This window comes from Dendrobates tinctorius, unplaced genomic scaffold, assembly GCF_039654945.1.
Source record: "Dendrobates tinctorius isolate UK_male_01 unplaced genomic scaffold, ASM3965494v1 ptg000250l, whole genome shotgun sequence".
Classification (NCBI taxonomy): domain Eukaryota; kingdom Metazoa; phylum Chordata; class Amphibia; order Anura; family Dendrobatidae; genus Dendrobates; species Dendrobates tinctorius.
Window position 1 is genome coordinate 37056792 of NW_027361917.1, and position 27554 is coordinate 37084345.

Sequence of the window (27554 nt, forward strand, 5' to 3'; positions counted from 1 at the left end):
GGATGGTCGGAACTCCTTCCTGTTTGATCTTCCTCATGACTCTGGCCATCAGGGGAAGAGGTGGGCAAATGTACAGAAGCTGGAACTGAGTCCAGTCCTGAAGCAGGGCATCCGCCCTGAGCAACCTTGGACCGCGTGTCCTTGCCATGAAAATGAAGACCTTGGCATTGAGATGAGATGCGATTAGGTCCACGTCCGGAGTCCCCCAGCGATAACAGATCCGACGAAAGATTTTGGGATGGAGACCACTCCCCCGAGTCCATTTCCTGTCTGATGAGGTAGTCGGCTTCCCAGCTGTCCACACCCGGACTGTGGACCACTGAGAGTACTGATTTCTTGTTTTCTGCCCAGCGAAGGAGACGCGCCACTTCTCTCATTGCCTGGGCACTGCGAGTCCCACCTTGGTGGTTCACATATGCCACTGCCGTGGCATTGTCCGACTGCACTCTGATGTGAGAAGCCTTCAGCAGATGGCAAAAAACTTTTAGCGCCAGGAAGATAGCTCGTATCTCCAGAATGTTGATGGGCATGGTCGCTTCTATTGGAGACCACGTGCCCTGTGAAGTAGGTGCACTGCACCCCATCTTGTTAAGACTCGCATCGGTGGTCAGGACTTTCCATCGACTGGGAAGAAAGAATTTTCCTTTGGCCAGTACGGGTGGTTTGAGCCACCAGTACAGTTATTTCCTGGTTGACTCCGTCAGTCGGAACTCCCTTTCGAGGGAGAAAGGGTTCCTGCCCCAGGATCTGAGAATGGCTAGTTGAAGAGGTCTGAGGTGGAACTGGGCAAATGGTACCACCTCCATTGCTGCTGCCATCCTGCTAAGGAGTCTCCTGGCAAGCCGAAGAGATCGGCAAGGTATGTGGATTAACATGCGAACTGCACAGCGGATAGCTTGTACCTTGTCCTTGGGAAGGTGTACCAGACCCCTGGAGGTATCGAATAGGATCCCTAGGAAGATCAGTGACTGACTCGGGAGTACTTGACGACTTCTTAAAGTTGACTAGCCAGCCTAGACGAGTTAGTGTGTTGATCGTGATCGAGACGCTGTCTTCAAAGTCTTTGACAGTAGGTGCCTTGATGAGTAGATTATCCAGACATGGGACGACCACTATGCCTCTGGAGTGTAGGACATCCATGGTGGCTGCCAAAACCTTGGTGAATGTTCTGGGAGCCGTGGCTAATCCGAAAGGCAAAGCCACGAACTGGTACTGATTCTGCCCTATTGTGAACCTGAGAGATCTTTGATGAGCAGGCGCAATAGGGATGTGCAGGTATGCCTCTTGTATGTCTATGGAGGCGAGATATTCTCCCTGTTCCATAACCGCAATGATGGATCGAAGGGACTCCATGCAAAACTGCCGAACTCTTACAAACCTTTTGAGTTGCGTTAGGTCCAGGAATTGGCCGAACGCTGCCTCCCTTTTTGGGAACCACAAATAGGTTGTAGTAGAGTCCTCGGAATCTCTCGTTTTCGGGAACCCGTATTATGACTCCTGCTTGAAGGAGAGAGAGGCACTATTTCCTTGACCCACCTGTCCTCTGTAATAGGCAGCCAGACTTGCTGAAAGATTAAAAATCGACCGCCTACAGGTGGGGTGTCTTCCGTTTTTCGTGAGTCATGACGAGGAGAAATTCTGGAATTTCCCTCCTTTGGGCTTTGCCTGGCCTGATGTTGACCGCCAATTCTTGTCCGTCCTCTGTGCGGTCCTTTGGTTGAGCCTGTGAGGGGGAACGGTTGTAATTCTGTGAAGGACGTGAAGCGGCCTAGCCTGAGGAGTTCCGAAAAGACCGGAACCTAACCTGGTTACGTCGCTTAAACGTACGTTTAGGTTGCGGTTGGGGAAGAAAGGTACTCTTACCCCCCGTGGCATTGGAAATCATCTTGTCTAATTTTTTCCCCGAAAAAAATCTCCCACTGACGTACGGGAGATCCGTAAGAGGCTTGTTTGAAGACGCATCCGCTTCCCATTCTCACAGCCAGAGGATATGTCTGCTTGTAATTACATTCGCTGCTATACCTGCTACGCCTCTTGCAGAATCAAAAGCTGCAAGGCGTATGTAATCTGCCACCACTGCTATCTGAACTAGTTGATCGAACATCTGAGGAGCAGACTTTTGGAGGTTCTCCTGCAATCTTTTGGCCCACTCCAGAATGGCCGTGGCTGCCCACGTTGAGGTGAACGCGGGAGCCAGGGAGGCTCCTGCAGCCTCAAAAATTGAACGAGCCATGCGCTCAACCTGCCGATCTGCTGTATCCTTCAGGGTTGAGCTATCTGGCAGTGAGAGGAGAGACTGTGCTGCAAGCTTAGAGATAGGGGGATCGATTTCCGGTGGATCTGTCCACTTCTTGGTCTTTTTGAGAAAAAAAAAAAAAAGAGTATCTAGCCCTTTTTTACGGTTTTATTTACGGTTGGCGAATTTTTTGGCAGGCTGCGAAAAATGCTTATCAAGGATGTCCTGAAAGCTTGGGTGATCAGAAAAAAAACCTTAGGGACTTCAGGGGCCCCTCAAAACAGATCTTATGTTTTGGGGGTTCTTGGGGAGCATCGGATAAAACCAGCACCCGATGAACAGAAGTGATAATGTCCTCAACTAGCGCTGTATTGCTAGGAGGACAAGGAGCCTGAGACTCCTATGTTTCCTTTTCTGATTCGGAGTCACAGATGCCCTCTGAATCCTGCGCATCGCTGAGGCGTTGCCTGGAGGGAGATCTGGACCGCCGCTTTTCCATGCCCGAAGATCTCTGTGGAGATCTGCTGCGCCCGTCTCTGGAACGAGACGGTCTAGGAGACCTAGAATTACGGTGTCTCTGCCTAGAGCGGGACGACCGTGAGCCATGGGAGGACGTAGCTGAATGTGACCTATGGGGCCGTTCACTACTAGCATTGCCAGGGGCTGCCTGTCCGCTTATAGCTGGGATATGACCCTGCATAGCCTGAAGCAATGTGGAAGTCAGCGTATCTATGGACTGACATAGATGCGGCCCATACCGGCATGTCAGTGTAGTTGAAACAGTGACAGGAGCCTCTTGGGGCACTGACCCAGCATTTTGGGAACAACTCTAGCAGTACGGGTGCATGTTGCCGCTGGGAAGATTGGCTTTGCAGGCTGAACAGACCTGTCTGTCAGATAAACCTGTTTTTTTTTTTTCTTTTCTTCTTCTTTCGGACCTGGAGACCGACATAGTGCACTGAGTGCCGGCAGGTTATTCTGACCAAAAACCTTACAGGGGTGGCTATGCAGAGGAGCGCTATAGGGAACCTATAGGGAGTCTGCGTCCACAGCAGGATAATATCCTGCTGTGCCTTACCCCACCGGTGTGCTCCTAGATCCGGCGCCAGCAGAAAAACTTCGGTTCTGCGCCCCCTGGAGACTGTGCAGCGTTCTTGAGTAATATAGCAGCGCTGCTGTCTTCCCTGAGGTAAAGAGGTGGGAGGGAGGAGGAGCGGAGAGCAGAAAAAGGGCGCGCAGCCAGGCAAAACCGCGCCTTCCTGGCTCGATCCGGCCCCTGTATGACGCTGTGCAGCGTCATTATCATCATCCAGGGGGACAGGCCGGGGGCGGTAACAAGGGCGGTGGCTTCGGCTTAGGCCGAAGCCGCGGACTAAAGTACAAAATCCTGCCCGGGAAGGGCTCCAGAGCGGCGCGGTAGTCCGGAGGGGGGCGGAAAACGAACCAAAACCCCCCTGGATGAGTGCCATATCGCCCGGACGCCCCTATATATGCAGCGCAGCCCTGTGAAGGGTCTTTTTGACCCCTTTAGAGGGCTGACGCTGCCGCAGGGACAGGAATCCCTGCATACTGTGGCCCAAATATGACAGCCCCCGACCCCATAGCAGACCACAGCAGTGCTGGGGCTACAATAAAGTTAGCGCTGCGAACGCAGCTCCTACCTGTGGCGTCTCAACCTAACATCCCTAGAGGGGGTTAGGGAGGGCGCTTCACCGCCATCAGGAGGAATTCTTCCTCACCTCAGCCTCAACCCAAAAAGCCCAGGGCCTGGGGAAGGAGGGGGGGGGTTCTCGACCTCGAACCATGCACCCGAAGGGCTGGGGAGGGAGTGACATGGGGAAGAGCCATCTCTACCTCAACCGGGTACCGCTAAAAAGAGGACCGAGGAGGGAGCCATGTCGGGAGTCTCAGAGAGACCCTCTTTTCTTCATCTGTGTCAAGAAGAATCTTCTTATGGTGTGCCTCCTTGCGACACTAAGCAAAAACTGAGGTAAGGCGGATGCCGCCCAGGGGTGTATACTGTGGAGGAGGACCCAGAGCCAAATCTTTTTCAGATTAAGCATAGTGTCGCCTCCTAGTGGACAGAAAGCATAACACCCAAGGTCTTGTGTCCCCCAATGAGGCGACAGAGTAAGAAGGCTTACATCGGTCCCTCCCCCACCTTGTATTAGTTTAAACTTAAATTCAAAGCTCTAAATGCTGGCCCAGACCCTGATACCTCATGCATGGCCCATTGCGAACTGCTCCTGTGCCATTAACAAATTTTTACTACACTGTAAGGCGGCTGTCCAGACTGCACCTGGTCTGGACAGCCGCCCTCCCCAACACGTGTTTCGGCAATTAGCCTTCGTCAGGATAGTACTGCCCTTTTATGTATATTTTTATATTATAAAACATTGATGCTTTGCTACTTTTAAAATACCTCAAGTACCTTTATTTATAAAATAATAAAGTATATATATTTTGACATTCAGGACTTATGGTCAATGTGCTCTTGTGTGTTGTGCTGTGGTCAGTGATTTGACTGTCCTAACAATTATAATTATATAGTCTGTGGGGTTATCAGCTGTAGATCCCACTGGGTCTGCATAGATCACTGTGTGATTGCTGCTACTGGTTTTCCCGTTTTCCTTTATGTGTGGTGTTCTCTATATTCAGGTATGTAATGGTCACTGTGGGGTCAATGTGAGAGGATGGGGGCAGGGTGGGAACTGAAGGGGTGATGGAGGGAAGACAGGGCAGGGGGCCTCATTATTATACACTGCTTAAAAATAAAGGGAACACTTAAACAGAATATAACTCCAAGTACATCAAACTTCTGTGAAATCAAACTGTCCACTTAGGGAGCAACAATGATTGACAATCAATTTCACATGCTGTTGTGCAAATGGAATAGACAACAGATGGAAATTATTGGCAATTATCAAGACACCCTCATTAAAGGAGTGGTTCTGCAGGTGGGGACCACAGACCACATCTCAGTACCAATGCTTTCTGGCTGATGTTTTGGTCACTTTTGAATGTTGGTTGTACTTTCACACTCGTGGTAGCATGAGACGGACTCTACAACCCACACAAGTGGCTCAGGTAGAGCAGCTCATCCAGGATGGCACTCATTTCTCCTCCTCATTCACCCACTGCTGTGGTCTCTGCACCTATCCTATTTGTCAGTACTTACCTATTCTTTCTTACAGACACCGGATAAAGCCTTCAGCAGCTCCGGGATGTGACTTCCAAGCGTGGCAGGAACAAGTCTCCCACCTCGGACAGGAATGGGATCTTACTCTGTGCAAACATCGAACAGAACAGAAAGCTGCTCCAGTCCTGAATCCAATGAGGAGTTTAGTGATAACACGTTTCTTCCTTCAGCTAGATTCGTATCTTTTTCACTGTTATCCTTGGGCGTGTGGTGTCTTATATTTAGGTAAGCGAGTCTACACACTATAATCCTCTCCCCGTTCCAAAGGGTCCAGGAGGGAGATGGTTGCTCAGATCGTCATAGGGAATTATCTTCCTTTCATCAGCCTAGTTGTCTTCTGGAGTATATGTGATCTTCCTAGAGCCAACTTTCCTTGCAGTTGACATACTTCCATGTTTTTTTCATGGACTTTCCTCGTTCGACTGCTCACTTTTTGTTGTACTTTCAAAGCCCATCTAGACTATTTTTTCCATACCCATCCACATCCCTGTATGCTGTTTAGTTTCCTTTTGATCTCAGTCTGCGAAGTCATCCATTAGTCTATGTTCTACCTGCTTAGTCGGGAAAGCAGATGTCTCTTCAACGGTTCTCTCTTTCTGTGCCGCTCTGTTAGTCAGTCTGAGACTACATCGCGGCTATGAGATCCAGGGTATCTCCAGGTTCCATTCAGTTTGTCTTCAGTGTTCAGCTCTCTAGCAGGTTCACAGTGGCCTACTCTCAGATCTTTCCTTGTCATTTTCTCAGAGAACTGAGGAGTCCAGCTGCTTCCAAAGAAAGGAGCGCCAGGTTTCTGTCTTTTTTACAGATTGCTTCTCCTACTGCTTTCTCACTAACTGAATATCCTAGTTCCCGTCGGTGGGGTGTACACTGCAGAGGAGGAGCTAACTTTTTTTCTGCATAGTGTCAGCCTCCTAGTGGCGGCATAGCGTACACCCATGGTTTCCTGTGTCCCACAATGAAGGCTCCGAGAAACAGATTTTACGGTAAGCAACCAAAAATCTTGTTTTTGAGACAATTTACTATGAAAATCGGACACCATTTATCTACGAAGTAAACCTTGGACCATCCCTTTACTCAATGTAATTCTCCATGGAGACATGAAGCACTGCTTTTCACATATATTTTGGAGGCTCAGGAACAAGTCTCTTGTTCGGAGGTTCACAAGTACAGGGTGGTGAATCATCAGACTGTGAGAGGTCTGTTCTTACTGCTGAAGCCAAAACAAGTAACTGGACTGTGTTTGGCTTAGGCTAGTTTCACACTAGCGCTTTTGAGCGCAGCGACGGCCTGCGCACGGCCGCCGCTAAGCCCCGCCCCCTGCCGCACCTTCGCCGGTTGACGCTGCATGCGTCCCCTATCTTTATCACGGGGGCGCAGGCCGCGCGCAGTATGCGTTTGGCGGCGCATGCGCCTTTTTGACGGTGCGCCGAGCGCAACCAAACTGCAGCAGGTTGCGTTTGGCGCAGGTCGGCGCACCGTCAAAAGGACGCATGCGCCGCCAAACGCATACTGCGCACGGCCTGCGCCCCCCAGTGATAAAGATAGGGGACGCAGGACGCATGCAGCGTCTTGTGCCGGTAGGCGGAGCTACCGGCGGAGGCGCGGCAGGGGCGGGGCTTAGCGGCGGCCGTGCGCAGGCCGTCGCTGCGCTCAAAAGCGTTAGTGTGAAACTAGCCTTAAAGGGAACAAAACATCTGATTCATGTTGCCTGAACTACAGACAGCATGAATCAGGGTCCGGCTCCATCATTTCAGGCAGCTATGCTTAACATCGAATTGCTGGGTCATTTCACACAAAACATGCATATAAAAGGCGAGTCCCGCTGCTCTGGAGTGACAAGTCTCTCTCTATAAGCGTGTAACTAGAGTAATCCTTCACTCCAGGAGAGCAGGGATGGGAGAAGCCAGGAGAAGATTCTGGTTCACGAACAACTTAGTCCTAACTCCATGAATAATTATCTCTTACTCCCAATAGTAAAAGTATAGGCGTTACCTTCAACTCGACGATACACAGGGAGATGAGGTTGTAGAGGTGACAATAGACTGTCTAGTAGATTTAACAAACTTTCCAGGACTCCACTGTTACTAAGTGATCTTTGGCCTATGCAGGAGAGTAGCATGAAGACTCTGGGGGAAAAAAGTGAAAAGTTAAATTAACACAGCTGGAAAAAAAACACACCCTTAACCACTTAATTTTGTTCTAGATTCCAATGTGGCTAATCAAAATGTGAGGGGATTTAACCACGCTTTATCCTTTCCTCTTGAAGGGAATCTGTCAGTAGGATTTACTCCTCAAACTATTTATATGCGCATGTGGCTCTTTGAAGAACAAACCGAACCATACCTTTAAATGCACTGTACATTCCTTTGTTATTGAGAAATCAGCACTTTACATGATATGTAAATGAGGCTAGAGAGCTATTTGTAGATCTGAAGTCTAAGTCACTCCAGCTCTATTCCCCACCCAGCGCTGCCAACTCATGCTTAACTGACGACTCCTATACCTGAAGTCACACAGCATAGAGGCGGTCAGTCAATCATGAAATGATGGTGCTGGCCGGTTATACAGCTTGACTGGCAGAGGCTTCAGATCTACAAATAGTCCTTAAGTCTCATTCTCATATCAATTTAAACAATGATTTCTCAGTAGTGGAGGAGTGGTCTGGTCAAGCAAAGGTATTGCGGAGTTGATTTTGAAAGAGTTAAAGGAACTTGTAAATAGCTTGGGTGGATAAAATCTTGCTGAGAGATTCCCTTTAAGGGAGAAGAGTCAATGCAAGAGGTGTCTGGCAGCATCTTACACCCCCCTTTCCATGAAGTACAAAACACACTTGGCCAAACTGAGCATGCTTATGTACCTGGGGCGAGGGCCTTTCCAGCAGCAGAAGACAAGTCATGGGTACGCAGCCTTCCTTTATTTACATGTGGAATTCTTGCTATTTTTACTTCCCATCCATCCGTCCATATTTCATGGTGTCTAAATCACCTATTCACTTTATATTTTATACATTTAATGACAGTAGCTATACTTCCGGTACTAAGATCTTATCTGTCATAAGTATACACCGACCCTGCCAGATTAGCAGCATTTCTATCTTTTACGGGTAAAAAAGGAGATTTTTGTGTACTCACCGTAAAATCTCTTTCTCTTAGCCTCTAATTGGGGGACACAGAACCATGGGTGCTATGCTGCTGTCCACTAGGAGGCGACACTATGCATAATCTGAAAAAGATTAACTTTGGCTCCTCCTCTGCAGTATACACCCCTGGATGGCGTCAGCCCTCTCCAGTTTTGTGCAAAAGCATTAGGAGGAACATAACAGAAACAACATAACCATGCCTGTAAGAAGGCCACTATGTACGTGCTCAATGAACAATATGAGAACTCAACCATAACAACGGCCCGTAAGGTCAACAGGGTGGGAGCTGTGTCCGCCAATTAGAGGCTAAGAGAAAGATTTTACGGTGAGTACACAAAAATCTCCTTTACTCTGTCGCCTCATTGGGGGACACAGAACCATTTAACTTCCCAAAGCAGTCCCTGGTTGGGAAGCAATGGACGAATATTGTGCTGACAGGTCCCTAAACTTGGGGCACCGCCGCCTGCAGAACCCGTCTACCCAGGATCGCGTCCGCTGAGGACTGGGTATGAACTCTATAGTGTTTCGTAAACGTGTGTAGGCTAGTCCAAGTGGCCGCCTTACACGCCTTCTTGTGCCGAATGGCCCAGGAGGCCCCTACCGCCCGCGTAGAGTGTGCCATGATACCGGCCGGAAGAGGAGAATTGTTAAGGCGGTAAGCCTCTTGTATGGTGTACTTAATCCACCAGGCAAGGGTAGCTTTGGAAGCCAGCAGACCCTTGCGAACGCCTTCCGGAAGAAGGAAAAGGGAATCAGACTTCTGGAAGGGCGCAGTCCTAGACACGTATATACGCAATGCCCTGACGAGGTCAAGCGTATGCAGAGCCTTCTCCACTCTATGAACCGGAACCGGGCAAAGAGATGGCAGTGAAATTTTGAGGTGGAAGTTGGACACAACATTCGGAAGGAAAGGCTAGGAAGGGCCGTCTGCAGGAGAGTGCTGACAATTCAGACACCCTGCGTAGCGAGGTGATTGCCACCAGAAAAACCACCTTCTGTGGTAGAATGCGGAGTGGGACTTCCTTAAGGGGTTCGAAAGGTGGTGCCTGCAATGCTGTCAGGACCAGGTTGAGGTCCCACGTTTCCAGTGGACGTTTGTAGGGGGGAACTAATCGGGAAACTCCCTGGAGAAAAGTCCTTACTTGCGACTTGTTAGCAATGAGTCTCTGGAAAAGCACTGAGAGCGCTGACACCTGCCTCTTAAGCGAGCCTAGGGATAGCCGGGCGTCCAGGCCCGATTGAAGAAAGCCAAGTACCTTTGGGAGGGAATAAGGGAGTTGAATCTGGCCGTGAGATTCGCACCAGGTAAAGAAAGCTCTCCATCTACGGTAATAAATCTTGGCGGAGGCTGACTTCCGTGCCCTGATCATGGTCTTAATGACGTCCGGTGAGAGCCCTGCCTGGGTTAAAACCCAGGTCTCAAGGGCCATGCCGTCAAATTGAGAGCCCCTGAGTTCTGGTGGTAGAACGGGCCTTGTGACAGAAGATCGGGACGGTTGGGGAGACGCCAGGGAGCGTCTGCTGTAAGTTGCACAATGTCGGCGTACCATGTACGTCTGGGCCAGTCTGGCACGATCAGGATGGTTGGAACTCCCTCTTGTTTGATCTTCCTCACGACTCTGGAGATCAGAGGGAGGGGAGGAAAAATGTACAGAAGCTGGAACTGGGTCCAGTCCTGAACCAGGGCATATGCTCCGAGCGACCGCGGATCGAGTGTCCTGGCCGTGAAATTGGGGACCTTGGCATTGAGATGGGATGCCATTAGGTCCACGTCCGGGGTCCCCCAGCGACGGCAGATCTGGTGAAAAATTTCGGGATGAAGAGACCACTCCCCCGAGTCCATTCCTTGTCTGCTGAGGAAGTCGGCTTCCCAGTTGTCCACACCCGGAATGTGGACCACAGAGAGTACCGACCTCGTGTCTTCCACCCAATGGAGGATATGTGCCACTTCCCTCATCGCCTGGGTACTGCGGGTTCCGCCTTGGTGATTCACATATACCACCGCCGTGGCATTGTCCGTCTGTATTCTGATATGAGAGGCTGCCAGCAAGTGTTGAAAGGCTCTCAGTGCCAGGAAGATGGCCCGAATCTTCAGGACGTTGATGGGCATGGTCGCTTCCAGTGCTGACCACTTGCCTTGTGCCCTGTGATGTAGGTGCACCGCACCCCAACCTGTCAGGCTTGCGTCGGTGGTCAGAACCTTCCATTGACCTGAGAGAAAGGATTATCCCCTTGCAAGCGAGGTTGGCTTGAGCCACCAGTGCAGGGACCTCCTGGTTTTAGATGTTAGCCGGAACTCCCTGTCGAGGGAGAAAGGATTCCTGTCCCAGGACTTGAGGATGGCTAGTTGAAGGGGTCTGAGATGAAACTGGGCAAATGGTACCGCCTCCATTGTTGCTGCCATCCTGCCGAGGACTCTCATGGCAAACCGGAGAGATCGGGGGGGATTGCGGAGGAGTATGCGAACTCCCAGACGGAGAGCCAGTGCCTTGTCCCTGGGAAGGAGCACCAGACCCCTGGAGGTGTCGAAAAGCATCCCCAGGAATGTCAGAGACTGACTTGGGGTAGTCGATGACTTTTGCAAGTTGACTAACCAGCCCATGCCCATTGTTGATTGTGATTGAGACACTGACCTCGCAGTCCTTGAAGGTGGGAGCCTTGATAAGAAGGTCGTCCAGGTATGGAACGACTACTATGCCTCTGGAGTGTAGAAAGTCCATGGTGGCTGACATGATTTTTGTAAACGTCCTGGGAGCCGTGGCGAGTCCGAACGGGAGAGCCATGAACTGGTAGTGATCCTGGTCGATAGCGAACCTGAGAAATCTCTGATGGGCGGCAGCAATCGGTATGTGCAGGTATGCGTCCTGTATGTCTATGGAGGCGAGAAATTCTCCCTGCTCAATGGACGCAATGATGGACCGAAGGGACTCCATGCAGAAATGACGAACCCGTACATATTTGTTGAGTTGTTTCAGGTCCAGTATGGGCCGTACGCTGCCTCCTTTTTTGGGGACTACAAATAGATTGGAGTAGAACCCTCGGAAGCGCTCGGTTGCGGGAACTGGTACTATGACTCCTACTTGAAGGAGGGAGGAAACCGCGTGGCGGAAGGCACGAGCCTTGTCTGGGGGCTTTGGGGGAACAGAAAGGAAGAACCGGTTCGGTGGGCTGGAAGTTAACTCTATCTTGTGTCCGGAAGACACTATTTCCCAGACCCACCTGTCTTCTGTAATAGGCAGCCAGACTTGCTGAAAGAGTAAAAGTCGTCCGCCTACGGGTGGGGTGTCTTCCGGAGTTCGTGAGTCATGATGAGGAGAAAGTCTGAGGTTTTCCTCCTTTGGGCTTTGCCTGACCTGCTTTCGGCTGTCAGGTCCTGTCCGGCCTCTGCGCCGCCCGTGGGTTGTCAGTGCGTGGAGAGCGGTTACGATTTTGTGCTGGACGCGAGACGGACCAGCCTGAAGAATTCCGAAAGGATCAGAATCGTGTTTAGTTACGCCTTTTGAACGTGCATTTAGGTTTTAGCTTAGGAAGAGAGGTACTCTTCCCCCCCAGTGGCATTGGATATCATTGTGTCCAACTTTTCACCAAAAAGTCGCCCACTGAGGTACGGGAGGTGTGTGAGGGACTTTTTCGAGGCTGCGTCCGCTTTCCATTCCCTTAAACAAAGGATAAGCCGGATAGTGATGGCGTTTGATGCTATTCCCGCTACACCTCTTGCGAAATCCAGAGCTGCATGAAGCATGTAATCTGCTACCACTGCTATTTGAACCGCTTGGTCAGACAGCTCAGGATTGGAAGCTTGGAGGCCATCCTGCAAATTTTTGGCCCAAACCAGAATGGCATTAGCCGCCCAGACTGAAGCGAACGCGGGAGCCAGGGAGGCCCCTGCCGCTTCGAAAATTGAACGAGCCATGCGTTCTACCTGCCGTTCCGCTGCGTCTCAAAGGGTTGAGCTATCTGGCAGTCACAGGAGGGTCTGTGCTGCTAGCCTAGAGAATGGAGGGTCCACTTCGGGCTGCTCTGTCCACTCAGTGTCCTTCTGTGGGAAAGGGTACCTTGCCTCCAAATATTTGCGATTGGTGAATTTCTTCTCGGGCTGCGAAAACTGCTTAGTAAGTATCGCCTGAAATTCCGGGTGATTAGAGAAGACCTTACGCGGTTTCAGAACACATTCAAAGCAAATCTTGTGTTCTGGGGCTTCCGGGGGTGGATCAGAAATATCCAGCACCCGATGGATGGAAGAGATAATGTCCTCAACTAGCGCTGCATTACTAGGGGTACCGGGGACCAGAGACCTCTCCGTTTCGTTGTCTGAGTCGGAGTCACAGATGCCTTCCGAATCATGTGTATCGCGGAGGCATTCCCTGGTGGCGAACTGGGGCGGAGGTCTCCTGTGGTCGGGGATTGCTGTGGAGATCTGCGTTGTCTGTCCCTAGTAGGGGACGGTCTAGGTGACCTGGAACTATGGTATCTCTCCCTAGAGGGGGATGACCGTGTGCTATGGCATGACGCAGATGAACGCGACCTGTGGGTCCGCTTACGTCTGGGAGAGCCAGAAACGGCCTGTCCCTCAGTGGAGCTGTCCCTTTGCTGGGTAACGCTCATAGCCGAGACATGACCCTGCAGAGCCTGGAGTAATGTGGAGGTCAGGTTATCTATGGACTGCGTCATAGACTGCGACATTTGAGTAGCTCATTCCGGCGTGGTAGCAGACGCTGAAGCATTGGTAGGAGCCTCTTGGGGTTCTGACCCAGTATTTTGGATACAATCCCAGCAGTGCGGGTACGTGCTGCCACTAGGGAGAGTGGTTTTGCAGGCTGTGCAGAATGCATAAAAGCAGTCCTGCCTGGTTCTCTTGTACCTTGAGCCCAGCATAGTGCACCGAGTGCAGAAGGGCTGGCTATGCAGAGGGCCCTACAGGGGTGGCTATGCAGAGGAAACCTATAGGGGAGCCTTATAGGGAATAAGGATTCACAGCCGAGTAAGAAAACCCAGCTGTGATCTTACCCCACCAGTGTGCCCCTAGGTCCAGCGCCGTAGATTCACAGTCCTGTGCCCCCCGGAGACTGGCTGACGTGCTGCTGATGTCACAATGCCTTATCCTGCAGCAATTCGGACCCAGAAATGGCCGCTGAGAGGACGAGGAGGAAAAGGAAGGGGGCGGAGAGCTGAAAAGGGCGCGCAGAACTATGTAAAAACGCGCCATTTCTATCTCGATCTGCCCCTTCTATGACACTGTAAAGTGTCATATATGTCATCCGGGGGGGGCGGAGGCGGCGGCTTCAGCTAGGCCAAAGCCGCAGTCTAAATTTGAAGTCTGATGCCCAGAAGGGCTCCAGGCCGGTGCGGATGTCCGGGAGGGGGTCGGATCTGAACCAGACCCTCCCCCCCGGATCTAAAGGTAGGATAGCGGTGGGGCTAGTAACAGGAGCGGGGCCCTGTGAGGGGTCCCCCTGAAGCGCTATGGAGCTGGCGCTGCCGCAGAGACAGGGGCACAGGAGCCCTGTGTCTGTGTGTGCTATGCCTGCGTACACTCTCCCCCGGCCCCTACAGGAGCCCGCAGCTGGGCTGGAGGTCCCTGGCTTTGGAGCTGCAGAATGCTGCCTTGTACAGGCCCTACCTGAGGGGTCTCAAACTAATGCCCCCAGAGGGGGATTAGGGAGGGTGCTGCTGTCACCATCAGGGGGCTTCATCCTTGCCTCGACCTCAAACCAGAACCCAAGGGAATTGGGGAAGGAGGGGGGTCTGAACTTCAAACCAGTACCCGAGGGACTGGGGAAGGAGCAACATGGGGAATAGCCACCTCAACTTCAACCGGGCACCCTGTAATAGGGGCCGAGGAAGGAGCCATGCCGGGGGTCTCGCAGGAGACCCACTTTTCTTCATCTGTAGTCAGTCAGGAAAAAAACGGAAAAAATAAAAAAGGGAAAAAAAATGCCTCCTATGCGACACTAAGCAAAAACTGGAGAAGGCTAACGCCACCCAGGGGTGTATACTGCAGAGGAGGAGCCATGGTTAATCTTTTTCAGATTATGCATAGTGTCGCCTCCCAGTGGACAGCAGCATAACACCCATGGTTCTGAGTCCCCCAATGAGGCGACAGAGTAATGAATGAATTTTACCACTAATATTTTGCACTCTGCCCAATTATGTGCCATCTTGTCCACTTCCTGCTGTATGTGATGCCATTTTTATACTTTGAATCAAGTATGGTTTGCTTTTTAACCTTGTTTATGCCATTTAATAAAGATGGTCTACATTATGTTGTGGGTATAGGGCCTTTTTTTTCCTCTACAACGTGCTGTTTCCTCTTAATGGAGAAGAGTAGCTGCAAGAGGTGTCTTCCCCTTGAGAACAAACACACTTGGCCAAGCTGAGCACGCTTGTGCACTTAGTGGGGAAAGAAGGCAAGGAAGGACGGCAGCCAGCTAAACAACAGTTATGCTGACAGCTAAAGTATTATGGCCATCATTAGGTAACACTTGTCTCACCAGATCAGAGCAAAGTAGTTGTAGTTCAAAGACATTCAAACATATGTGGAAAAGGCCTTTAGGGTACATTTTTAAGTATAAAATTTATTTACATCCTCCTAAATAAGGCATTCAGAAATCCATTTGCTTCCTGTCAAAACAACCTCATTCATGTAAAAGGAAAAGATTTTCAGTTGCAGAGAACTCAGCAATAAACTGGCAGTGTGTGAATAAACCCTAACAGTTCCATTACACATAGGGGTCTATCGGTTCTGCTGCCAAGTGAAATGAAAAAGCCCAACTCTTCCGATTCCTGCATATTATAAAACTGCAATAATCAAACAGGACCTTACCGATCTTGAGGGAAGATTAGAAGCTGCTCAGAGTTGTACAGTTCCTGGAGGACATTGGAGAGAAACTGACCCCACCACCTCTCTGCACCACACAGCTGTACCAGGAGGAGGCCAGTGTGTAACCGGATTTTTGGGGTTCCGCTTATACACAAGTGCTTGAATAGCTCTTCACAGGCCTGAGCATGGAAAGTGTTCTGGAGCACTGCTGGCACAGAATGGCCTTCAAGGGAATAGAAACATTTGCTCAATTAATAGTAACAGGTTCACTCCGACTACAAAATCCCCCTTAATATGCATTACACTAGCATGTCTGCACAACAAAGACCGAGCACTTTTACATGGCTTCAAAGGGGTTGTACAGGCTTGAGTGCAAATTATGCAGTCATGCTATGACACTGAAAACATCTCAATGGTGACAGTGTGCAATGTGTACACTGTCCTGATTCTCCTGTATTGCTGGAGCGATATGGATGCAAGCAGTCATGACATTTGCATAGATGCAGTCACATGCTGACTAGTCTCCTCTGGTCTCCCTCAACAGTAGCGAGATACCAGAAGTTGACCGCATCTAGTCAGCACATGATCACATATCGTATACATTCGGTTATGTGATTGCTTGCTCGCACTCACCGGTAATCGTACAAATCAAAAGAAAGTGCGCACCGCAAACCGTAATGATTCAGAAGTCTGTTGTCACAGAGTCTGCTCTCAAACAAGACAACCCCTTTAAAGGGAATCTGGCATAAAATTGTTGCCACCAAACTGAAGATTAGCTTAATGTAGAGACAGAGACCCTGATTCCAGCAATATTTCACTTACTGAACTGTTTCCTGTAGTTACGATAAAATCACAGTTTTATCAGCAGGAGATTATCACTAGAGGAGTAGTAAACCTCCTGCCATGTAGTCCTCCATATTAATGAGCTCTATATAACCCCACCCCTACCATTGCTTGGCAGCTTTCTGTGCACACTGTACATGAACAGAAAGTTGCTTATCAGTGGTGCTGGCGGGATTATACAGAGCTCTGCATTCAGAGAACTGCAGAAGATAAAAACGTGAATTTATCAAAATGAGCGGCATGCTGCTCTCACAATTGGTAGCAAAAATCTGGTGACAGATTCCTTTTAAAGCTGGAGCCACTAACCATTAGAGGAGTGAAGAAGGCTAAGCAGGGTGTCCAGAAGGTAACGGATGATCGTGCGAAGTTGCTCAGTTGATGTGTTTATCAGCTCTCGTGAGTCAAACTGCTCTCTCAGTGTTTTCCTGCTCATACCCAAGGCAACTTTAAGTCTCTGAACAGCATGATGAGCCAAGTTCAGCTGGAGTTGAAGCTGTATGCAGTCTTGGTAAGCAGAAAACACTCTGCTGTCCTCCTCAACTGCTTTGTCTGGCTTTCTTAGAAAATATTGTGCGTTGTTGGCACTGTTCAGCGGGGGGAGGTCAATGCTCTGCAGCAAAGTCTCTAATCGATGGCAGGCCAAGTTATATCTATGGAGTAATGAAAGAAGCAGACTGTTTAATGAATTCTGCGAATGAACAGTTAGGAGAGCGCTGCGAGTTCACAGGAAGCACTAACCTGCACTGGATGTCCTCTTGCAGGGCCACCATCATGGTAAGATGCTGGTCTACCTCTGGCTGACTTGCAGACTCATTTTCACCTCTGAGGGGGTCATGCATGAGTTTCAGCTCACTTTCCCAAGGTAATATATAGGTATGGCCATAGTAAAAGCCCAGCGGGATCTTTGCCCGAGCATTTGTACTTCCATAACGTCCAATGACCGTAATCTGTAAAAAACAATAACACATATCACACATTGTTGCATAAATGAACCTCGGAAAGGCAAATTTAGCATATATATATATATTATATATATATATACACACAGTGCCTACAAGTAGTATTCAACCCCCTGCAGATTTAGCAGGTTTACACATTCGGAATTAACTTGGCATTGTGACATTTGGACTGTAGATCAGCCTGGAAGTGTGAAATGCACTGCAGCAAAAAAGAATGTTATTTCTTTGTTTAATTTTTTTTTAAATTGTGAAAAGTTTATTCAGAGGGTCATTTATTATTCAACCCCTCAAACCACCAGAATTCTGTTTGGTTCCCCTAAAGTATTAAGAAGTATTTCAGGCACAAAGAACAATGAGCTTCACATGTTTGGATTAATTATCTCTTTTTCCAGCCTTTTCTGACTATTTAAGACCCTCCCCAAACTTGTGAACAGCACTCATACATGGTCAACATGGGAAAGACAAAGGAGCATTCCAAGGCCATCAGAGACAAGATCGTGGAGGGTCACAAGGCTGGCAAGGGGTACAAAACCCTTTCCAAGGAGTTGGGCCTACCTGTCTCCACTGTTGGGAGCATCATCCGGAAGTGGAAGGCTTATGGAACTACTGTTAGCCTTCCACGGCCTGGACAGCCTTTGAAAGTTTCCTCCCGTGCCGAGGCCAGGCTTGTCCGAAGAGTCAAGGCTAACCCAAGGACAACAAGGAAGGAGCTCCGGGAAGATCTCATGGCAGTGGGGAGATTGGTTTCAGTCAATACCATAAGTAACGTACTCCACCGCAATGGTCTCCGTTCCAGACGAGCCCGTAAGGTACCTTTACTTTCAAAGCGTCATGTCAAGGCTCGTCTACAGTTTGCTCATGATCACTTGGAGGACTCTGAGACAGCCTGGTTCAAGGTTCTCTGGTCTGATGAGACCAAGATCTTTGGTGCCAACCACACACGTGACGTTTGGAGACTGGATGTCACTGCATACGACCCCAAGAATACCATCCCTACAGTCAAGCATGGTGGTGGCAGCATCATGCTGTGGGGCTGTTTCTCAGCCAAGGGCCTGGCCATCTGGTCCGCATCCATGGGAAGATGGATAGCACGGCCTACCTGGAGATTTTGGCCAAGAACCTCCGCTCCTCCATCAAGGATCTTAAGATGGGTCGTCATTTCATCTTCCAACAAGACAACGACCCAAAGCACACAGCCAAGAAAACCAAGGCCTGGTTCAAGAGGCAAAAAATCAAGGTGTTGGAGTGGCCTAGTCAGTCTCCTGACCTTAACCCAATTGAAAACTTGTGGAAGGAGCTCAAGATTAAAGTCCACATGAGACACCCAAAGAACCTAGATAACTTGGAGAAGATCTGCATGGAGGAGTGGGCCAAGATAACTCCAGAGACCTGTGCCGGCCTGATCAGGTCTTATAAAAGACGATTATTAGCTGTAATTGCAAACAAGGGTTATTCCACAAAATATTAAACCTAGGGGTTGAATAATAATTGACCCACACTTGTATGTTTAAAATGTATTAAAATTTAACTGAGCAACATAACTTTTTGGTTTGTAAGATTTATGCATCTGTTAATAAATCCTGCTCTTGTGTGAAGTTTGAAGGCTCTAACTTATTTGCATCTTATCAAACCTGCTAAATCTGCAGGGGGTTGAATACTACTTGTAGGCACTGTGTATATATATATATATATATATATATATATATATATATATATATATATATATATATATATATATATATATATATACACACACACACACACACACACATATATATATATATATATCCTGCTTTCTAAGAGCTATAACTTTTCTATTTTCCTACCAACATAGCCAGGTGAGGGCTTGTGTCTTACAGAAAGAAGTAGTTGTGAAAGTCATTTTTCTAATTCCACACCTCTGGGCGGTCCACACTTTGCACTGACATTCTAATAAAGCAAAGCAGAGCAAGATGCTTGGGCGAAATTTATGCAGGTGTGGGAGCCAGCTGTCAGGCACACCCAGACTCCCTTTAGAGAAAGAAGAGATGACTTGCTACCATCTCTGCCTTCTTGATCACAGTATACACAGGGCTGAACAAGGTCATGTGATCTCTAGGTGTAGGGAGAGCATGAGCTGCTGGGGTCCTAGGTGGCCAGACAGTTCTAAGCAGGCAGGATTGCCCTGCAACTGGGGCTAATATTGCAGCTATAGCTAGGCTGTGTGCACAAGCTGAGGAATCTGCTGCGGATTTTGCAAAATCTGCAGATAAATCGGCAGGTCAAAAGACCTGCGGATTAGCCTGCGGTTTATCATCTCCACAATGGAGGAGATGGTAAACCCCTGCGGAATCCGCAGCAAGAATTGACATGCAATTCTTTCTGCGGATTTGAAACGGCAGCAAATTCCGCACGGAAAATTCTGCACAGTCTGCACAGCAGTTTTTAATTCCCATATGGAATAATGGTACTGTACACCGCAGCAGAAACTGCTGCGGATCCACAGTGCCAAATGCGCTGTGTATCCGCAGCGAATCCGCAGCGTGTGCACACAGCCTTAATGTCTTTTATTTCTGATTTCCCTTGCATTAAAGATAAATTCTATATAGGGGGATGCAATTTTATTTTATGTTCTTTACTGTGTGGCATAAATAGAGATATTTTTACATTTGGGAATTTCAAAAAGGAGGGGGATAACCACTTTTTTTAGATTTTCAATTTTTTTTTTTCTTATTTGCAGAATGGGAAGGCATCGATTTTAACGGTTAGATTTTTCGCTTTTTAAAGCACCACTCCAGCGGTTTTTTTTCATTGCAGGAGTGGCATTACTAATCCAAGTTCCCCGTACCCAGTATTATAAATACCAGCCACAAACTTCAGTTCCTCCCGGCACAGCAACTTCTGATTGACCAGAAGTCAGAGGTAACGGACACAAGCGCTCAATGTCCATCTATGAAAGCCTTGTTCTGAATTGCACAGACTAAGGCCTCATTTAGACGTCTGTTTTTCATGTACGAGTGTCATCTGTGTTTTTGACGGATAGCACTCATACCTGTGATAGTCTATGGGGCCTTTTACATGACATATTCATGAAAATTGCCAAGATATGTCCAATTTTGATCCAAGGGTCGGAACAAAATCAGCAATGTAAATCAAACCGCCTGTTTTTGTTGGCAGACTAAAGAAGAAATCTCTGACTCTGCTGTGGACAAAGCACACAATGAACAAATCTGTCAAAGACTATTTCCAAACACAAAATTAGGTTATATACCGTCTGCCCTTTTACGATTGCTAAGCATGTATGCCAGGAAGGCTCACAGTGTACATGGTTACTAGTCCATAAGGCTCGATTGCTACATGGAAGCCAAAAAAGGCGTGGGTGTATATCCACCAACAGAGGAGAAAGGACCATAGCAGTCACAGATCCAAGTAAAACTTCTGCTCTTTATTGGCAAAGGTTTAAAACTTCATGGCCGGGAGTGTGAGGACAGGAGTGAGCAATAGCTGATGGCCGTTTCGCGCCTAATAGCGCTTCCACAGGTCTACCTGACCAGTGGAAGCACTATTAGGTGCGAAACGGCCAATAAAGCGCGGAATTTTTACTTGGATCGGTGAGTGCTATGGTCCTTTCTCCTCTTTTGGCGGATTTGCATACACTGTGTTTTCTGGACACCCATGATCACAGTGTCGAGCCTATATTGAAGCATGACATCGACAGCATAGACTTGCAGCGGTACCGGTCATGTTTTCTCTTGTTATATTGGATGGATATGGAGATTATTATATATATATATATATATATATATATATATATATATATATATATATATTTAATTTTTTTTTGTTTTTTTTAAACACAAGAAAGTGTATAGTCACCATTTGTCGGGAGCTTTTTCCAGCACCTACATTAAACCGAGGACTTCAACAAAGTTTGCGAACATCTCATTAAAAGTAGAGAAAAGGCAATAAGGCTTTATCTTTACCTTCATAAATCTGCAAACCGGTGGTGGTAACAAGTCATGTAAAATGAGTGAATGGGTGCTGATGTCCGTTGCAACGACTAATCTTCTACCGTCAACTTCTTCGCCCAAACTCCAAATGTCAATTGATAAAGAGGCCAGGTCACCACAGGTGGGAATAAGAATATCCGTGAGGAGCACAGGTCTGCCAAAGTCTAGAGTCACAAATCTTCTAGCGCCTGAGGACAAAAAATCATATTAAAACTAATTATATTGTGACACATCCCATATTCGTTCATCAGAGCACCAGTTTAAACAATATAGAAATATCAAAAACTGAATTTTTTTTTTTTCATTACACAATCTTCTTACCAGAATGCATTCTCTCGATAATAATGGACTGATGAGGAGGCGGCTGTAGGAAATGAGAAGCATGAGAGATCGCTAGTGCCAGACCCGAGCCTAGTTGAGTCTAAAACAGAATATGTTGAAAAATTAGCAAACACTAAAAAAATATAAAAGGAACCTGTGAGGAGATTCATGCTGTGTAAATCAGGGGCAGCAATAAATCTGGACAGGATCCCTTCGGTACAGAACTCTGTGATCTTTGTGAAGTGCCCGCTTACTGGCACAACCTTCCTCACAGACAGCACAGATCTCCTGTCCACAAGATTTTGTCTTGTATCGCCACCAGAATCTGCAATGAGTAATATTTCTCAGCGAAAAACAGCCGGTTAATTAAGCAGTTAAAACAATTATTTACCCCTCTAGATTTGCTAGAAAGTTTGCCATGTCCAGCAAGGATGGCAGGAGGAGAATCCATGACAGTGCCAGGGAACAGCTGAGCAAGTTCTGCATGGATGGCATTGACAGCCTCGTTAGGTGGTGTAAGTGGAGGGGTCATAAAGAGTGGAGTCGTTTTTGGGGTGGGAGGAATGACATCAGATGGATGGATGAAAAACCCTGGTGCAGCCACAGGGTTAGAAGGCACAGAGTTGTGGACTGGGCCCACTGCGGAGGCAGCTGCGGCAGCGGCCGCTGTGGTCTGATGGAGTTTGGCTTCCAGCTTTGCCTTCTGGAAAGAATAAAGCAGAATATTACAACTTCAGCAAACAATTACATTAACAAACTTTTTTTCTGCTAAATAACTGCTCAAATATTCTTTCAGACAATGTAATACTGACAAGCACCATATAAATTAATACGGCTTGGTGTTAAAAGGGAGATAATACTGGAAACATACATTGTAACCATCCATACCGGACATCAGCCTGGACAGTACAAGTACCCATACTTAGTCTGCCTCCGCCATGCTATTTCTATATACCGTATTTTTCGTATTATAAAAGACGCACCTCAAATTTTGAGGAGAAAAATAGGAAAAACTTTTAATAAAATTGTGGTGCCTCTTATAATCCATGCGTCTTATTGCTTACCGGGGGTGGTGGCTGCGGTGATGGGGTCTCAGGGTTGCCACTGGAGGAGGCAAGAGTGGCGCATTGCTGCAGGCTGGGATGAGGGGTTGTTCCGCTGCAGGTGAAAATGGCTGCGGTGCTCTGGTGCGAGGGGGGATTCGCCGGCATTTTGTCAAAGCCCAGAACCCACCCGCACATCCATTACTGCGATGCAGTGGCCTCCGGGAAAATGGCCGCTGGGGGCATCGCATGCTCAGATTGAGATCTCGGCAAAGAGATTTCCCCCCCCCCCCCCCCCCCCAAGAGCACCGCAGACATTTTCACCCGCAGCGGCGCACATCGGAACACCACCTCATCCCAACCTGCAGCAACGTGTCACTCTTGCCCCCTCCAGCAGCGTCCCTGGGACCCTGCTTCACCGCGGCCGGTAATTTATATCCATATTATAATGCGCACCCTAATTTTCCTACCAAATTTAGGGGGGGTAAACGTGCGTCATAATCCGAAAAATACGGCACCTGTTCAATAAAATGGATGAAAACCCCAATTTTTGCCAAGATTTTAGAAAGCTGCAGCTAAAAACGCACCTGTTTGTAAACCCAGATTTATACAAGACAAAGTGCAAGTTTATATAATCAATCGGGGAAATCCATATTTTTTTCTTTTTTCCCGGGGGGGAAATAACCATCTATGTTTTTGGATAGAAATATGCCACAAAAGCATTGCTGATATCTAGTGGCCAACACACTCCAGCAACAGAAAAAGAAACGTAAGGAAAAGTGTACCGAAATGACATAGCACAGAGGGAAGCAGACAGGGTAGTCCATTCATAAGATGTCAATGCAATCCGCCACTCCAAGCTCTGGTGTAAATGACACCTTGGATGATACCTGTGTGAGACTTATTCTAATAACCAGAAATAAGATGGCCTGAAACTAAACTCATTTGATTTTGGGTGCAGTCTATCACACTCAGACTGACACTCGCTCATACCTCTCCATTCAGCTCTTTAGGCTGGGCCATTTAGTCAATAGGGGGTGTGACAGGGTATGTAAAACCATAGGATGACCATACAAAAAAAAGAGGACTACGATTGGCCACAAAGCAGCTGAACAACATATCAGATCATTAGGAAAAATGATCAACATGCCAGACAAAGCATTTTTGGGCTCAGCTGAACCTTCAGATATTAATGGTTCGGCCACCAGTGTACTGTGTATGGGCGTTAAGGAGCAAACATGTCAGATTTTAGACTTTTTTGCCCAAGATGTCTGGCAGCAGCTTTCTCACATAGAACACAGGCTCGCTTGACCGAGCAAGCACTACTGTGTATGGGAGAGCTAGGAGAGAAAGATGGCCAAACGACTAGTAGGGCAACAAAATATGTAGGGCTGTAAGGACCATTTACCCGAAAGATTACCATCAGAAAGTATTTCTAGGAATGATTATCAACCAATGAACAATCAAATGCTCAATTTTTGGGTGAAATGATCTGCAGAGAACAATGGTAGCCTATGAGCACAGGACGATCTATTAATGATCATTCAAGGGCACACCTAACGTGCCATCTGTCTAGGTAGATAGGCTACTAAGTGATTGCGGATCAGCAAACAAGTAGCTGATTGGTGGCATTAAATGATATGCCAGTCTGTGTAAACAGACTTCAAAGGTGAACTTACAATGGCCAACAATAGCAGCAGGGTAGGCAGAGATCATTAAAACATAACTTTTAATAATACCTTAAAAGGACTATCAGTCCCAATGCATTAATGGACAACCAAACAATTGATTACTAAAGTGCAAGCGCTCAAAAACCAAACAGTGCTCAAGATAAAAAACTGGTAGAGCTTCCTCCATTTCAATTACGGTATTTGAATGTTAGCTTCATATCCAGACCAGATGTCTCTTTTCCCTTCTTAGGTCAAACAATGGGGAGTAAAGAAACACAAGAAGAAGGGGGAAGAGTATTTTTTGTTTTACCACTCCGTGTCGTGCCCCTGCATTGCTGCCGCCCTAACAAGGGCAGTACCCTAGTATGGCCCGATAAATAAGTTACCCCTAGGGTTATGTAGCCTTTCCAACAAGTTTCTCCCTCCGTCTGGGGGGGGGGGGGGGGGGGGGATTTCATCAGGGTTTTTCTTTTATAATTACAGCAATGTGCATAGAGGTCCCTTGCGGTGGCAGGTAAAGCCTCATTAGCTGGCTAGTTATGCCAGCACCCCTGTCAGAGGAAAAAAAGTCACCTCTTCATTCAGTCTGCTGTCCTTAAATAGTTCCCTAAGCATCCCAGGTTCTGATGTCATCACTGCCATATTGGAGGTGGAACTCACCCTAGTGTGTAAACGCAGACCTGAACATCCGCCCTCCTTCCTGGTCTGTGCGTCCCTGCGTCTCAGCAGCGGAACGCTTGAGTCATTTCCGTTTCCTGTCTCATCCTTGCGTGTCAATTGTGGAGCGCTTCCATCATTTCCATCTCCTAGTAAACATCTGCGTCTCAACCTGGGAGCGCTTACATAACTTCCGGTTCCTGAACCGCATAGTGACCACGATGGAACGCATGAAGTCAGCGCTGTTACCCCCCCATCCAAATATACATCAGGAATGTATATACACAAATATGAAGACTACTGCTAAAATAGGTTCTCTGCCACATACGTAAGGTACATAAAACTAGCAGCAGCGGTAACTTGCCATTCTCTGTCAGAACAAGAGGCAAGGAGACTGGCTGTGGACTATGGCACCAGTAGCGATGGAACAAGAGAGGTCACTACTACGGATGAGCGAATAGCTTCAGATAACTCCTTATCCGAATAGCTATAGTGCTTAATGAATAACAGGATTTTTAGTTGCTTACCGTAAAATCTGTTTCTCTGAGCCTTCATTGGGGGACACAGGAACCATGGGTGTATGCTGCTGCCACTAGGAGGCTGACCTTATGCAGAAAAAAAAAAGTTAGCTCCTCCTCCGCAGTGTACACCCCACCGACAGGAAGTAGGACGTTCAGTTAGTGAGAAAGCAGTAGGAGAAGCAATCTGTAAACGAGATAAAAACCACAGAAACACAAATCCATACTGTAACAATATTATACTGTAAACCGAGCTGTTCAACTTGGGAGGGTGCTGTGTCCCCCAATGAAGGCTCAGAGAAATAGATTTTACGGTAAGCAACTAAAAATCCTGTTTTCTCTATCGCTTCATTGGGGACACAGGAACCATGGGACCTCCCAAAGCAGTCCTCAAGGGGAAAGAACAGCAAGTAACTCCATCAGGACGAGGTAGTCACCCTCGTCACCTGCAAGGTCACCTGCGAGGTCTTTTTTACCCCGATCGGCACTTGCCAAAGCTAGGCATGGCCTTTGAAAACCTTATGGACCTGTGGAGGACATATCGCACTGCAGAGGTGCCAGACGAAGGCCCAAAGAGTACCGCCAGGAGGACACACACTGCCCGGGCAGAGTGCGTCGTACTCAAAAGAACGCAGTCCTTTCTGAGCCGGCAACCCTACTAATGCCGACCAAATTCCGCGAACAGAACTCTAACCTGAAGGCCAGAGGACCTCTACACTTCAAGCCTGAGCTTGAGAAGTACCGTTGCTGAGGCCAAGTAGCCTGATGAAAGGGCGTCAAGAAGGAAAAGTCCGAGGGACGAAAGAAAGGGAATTCAGAATGATGGATGAATGGAGAGTGGACCCTTGATCCACAGGAAGTGAACCACAGCTGCTACAGGCTCTGTAAGACCCCAGGAATGGATGAGTCTGAAAGGGAAAGATACCAACTGAAAAGGAAAATGAACCCGTTCGTTGCAAAGGCAGACATCGCCAAAGCCCTGAAAAAGCCAGGACCTGGATAAGAGCTTCATGGAACAAGGAAAAAATCATGCGATTCACAGAAGGTAAATGTTGAACGAAGAAAATTTCTTCCTGAAAAAAATAAGGACGGACTCAATCCTAGATCCCCAAACGTCATGCTGAGGAAAAAGCACTGAAGAACGACGAGGCTAAGCCTGAGGAAGGGGAGCGCTTGTCCTTCCGGTGAGCTCCTTAACAATTTGGCCTATTGGAGACACACAGAAGGAACGGAAAGCTGGTGAGGGACCTCTTTGGGGATAATTTCGCTCTTGAAACCAAAAGCCAAATGGACCCTTAGATGGGAACGATTAGGCGAAAAACTATGTCTCCATGCAAGAAAAATTTTTGGACAGTGAGTACGGTCAAATCTTCCGACCGGCCTCCAAAAATAATGCTCTGAGCAAGCTAGGCCACGTGTCTATAGAACTTTGCAACACGAGTGGGGGCTAAGGCAGGTCACGCTATGGCGGCGGGTGCTTTCAAGGTTGACCCTGCTAACTACTGTGTGAATTCGACATTGGTATCCCTGAGGGATGCATGTCTGGGCGAGGAAGGACCGTAGTAGTGGAGAACTTGGAACCGAAGGGTTCGTAGTCACAGAAGTAGTCTAATTTGTGAAGCGCTCAGGAGGCAAAAAGATATACCGAGGGGCCCCCTTGTCTGGAAACGGCTGAAGCCCGTTCTATGAGAAAACGACAAAACCGGAGAGCAGGCCCTGAGAACCTGCTAAAGAACCGAACACTGAAAACGTACTGAATGGAACCTAGGGATAACCTGGATCTCATCGCTGTAATGTAGACACAGGTTGGCTATGAAGAGACAACTGATTGCTTGATTAAGCAGGTAGACTGAAGACTACTGGATGATTTTTCAGACTGATCAGACTGAGATCAAGAGGAAGATAAACCCAGCATACAGGGATGAGGGTGAATATGGGAAAAAAATAGTCCAGCTGGATTCACAAAAAAGAATAGTCGAGCAAGGAAAGTCCATGGCAAAACATGGAGTATGTCAACTGCAAAGAAAGTTGGCTCTAGGTAGATCAAATAGACCCCAGAAAGACAACTAGGCTGATGAAAGGGAGGTCAATCCTTATGACTATGTAAATGACCGAATCCATCCTGGACCCTCTGGAGCAGGGAGGGGATTGCAGTGTGTA

At 48.0% G+C, this 27554-nt stretch overlaps 1 protein-coding gene across 7 annotated transcripts in view; it reads right to left on the minus strand.

The window, feature by feature from the left end:
* Positions 1-27554, minus strand: part of BIRC6 (baculoviral IAP repeat containing 6) — a 471996-nt gene that overhangs the window by 292971 nt on the left and 151471 nt on the right. For 6 of the 7 annotated variants that reach the window (XM_073557613.1, XM_073557615.1, XM_073557614.1 and 3 more), the window contains exons 25-31: positions 21898-22209; positions 21507-21606; positions 21159-21373; positions 16976-17184; positions 16544-16887; positions 15398-15617; positions 7428-7561 (exon numbers count right to left, since the gene is read on the minus strand). In XM_073557613.1, the coding sequence (XP_073413714.1) occupies positions 7428-7561; positions 15398-15617; positions 16544-16887; positions 16976-17184; positions 21159-21373; positions 21507-21606; positions 21898-22209 (1534 nt within the window). The remainder of the gene's footprint in view (positions 1-7427; positions 7562-15397; positions 15618-16543; positions 16888-16975; positions 17185-21158; positions 21374-21506; positions 21607-21897; positions 22210-27554) is intronic. The other variant, XM_073557616.1, reaches the window with a different exon arrangement.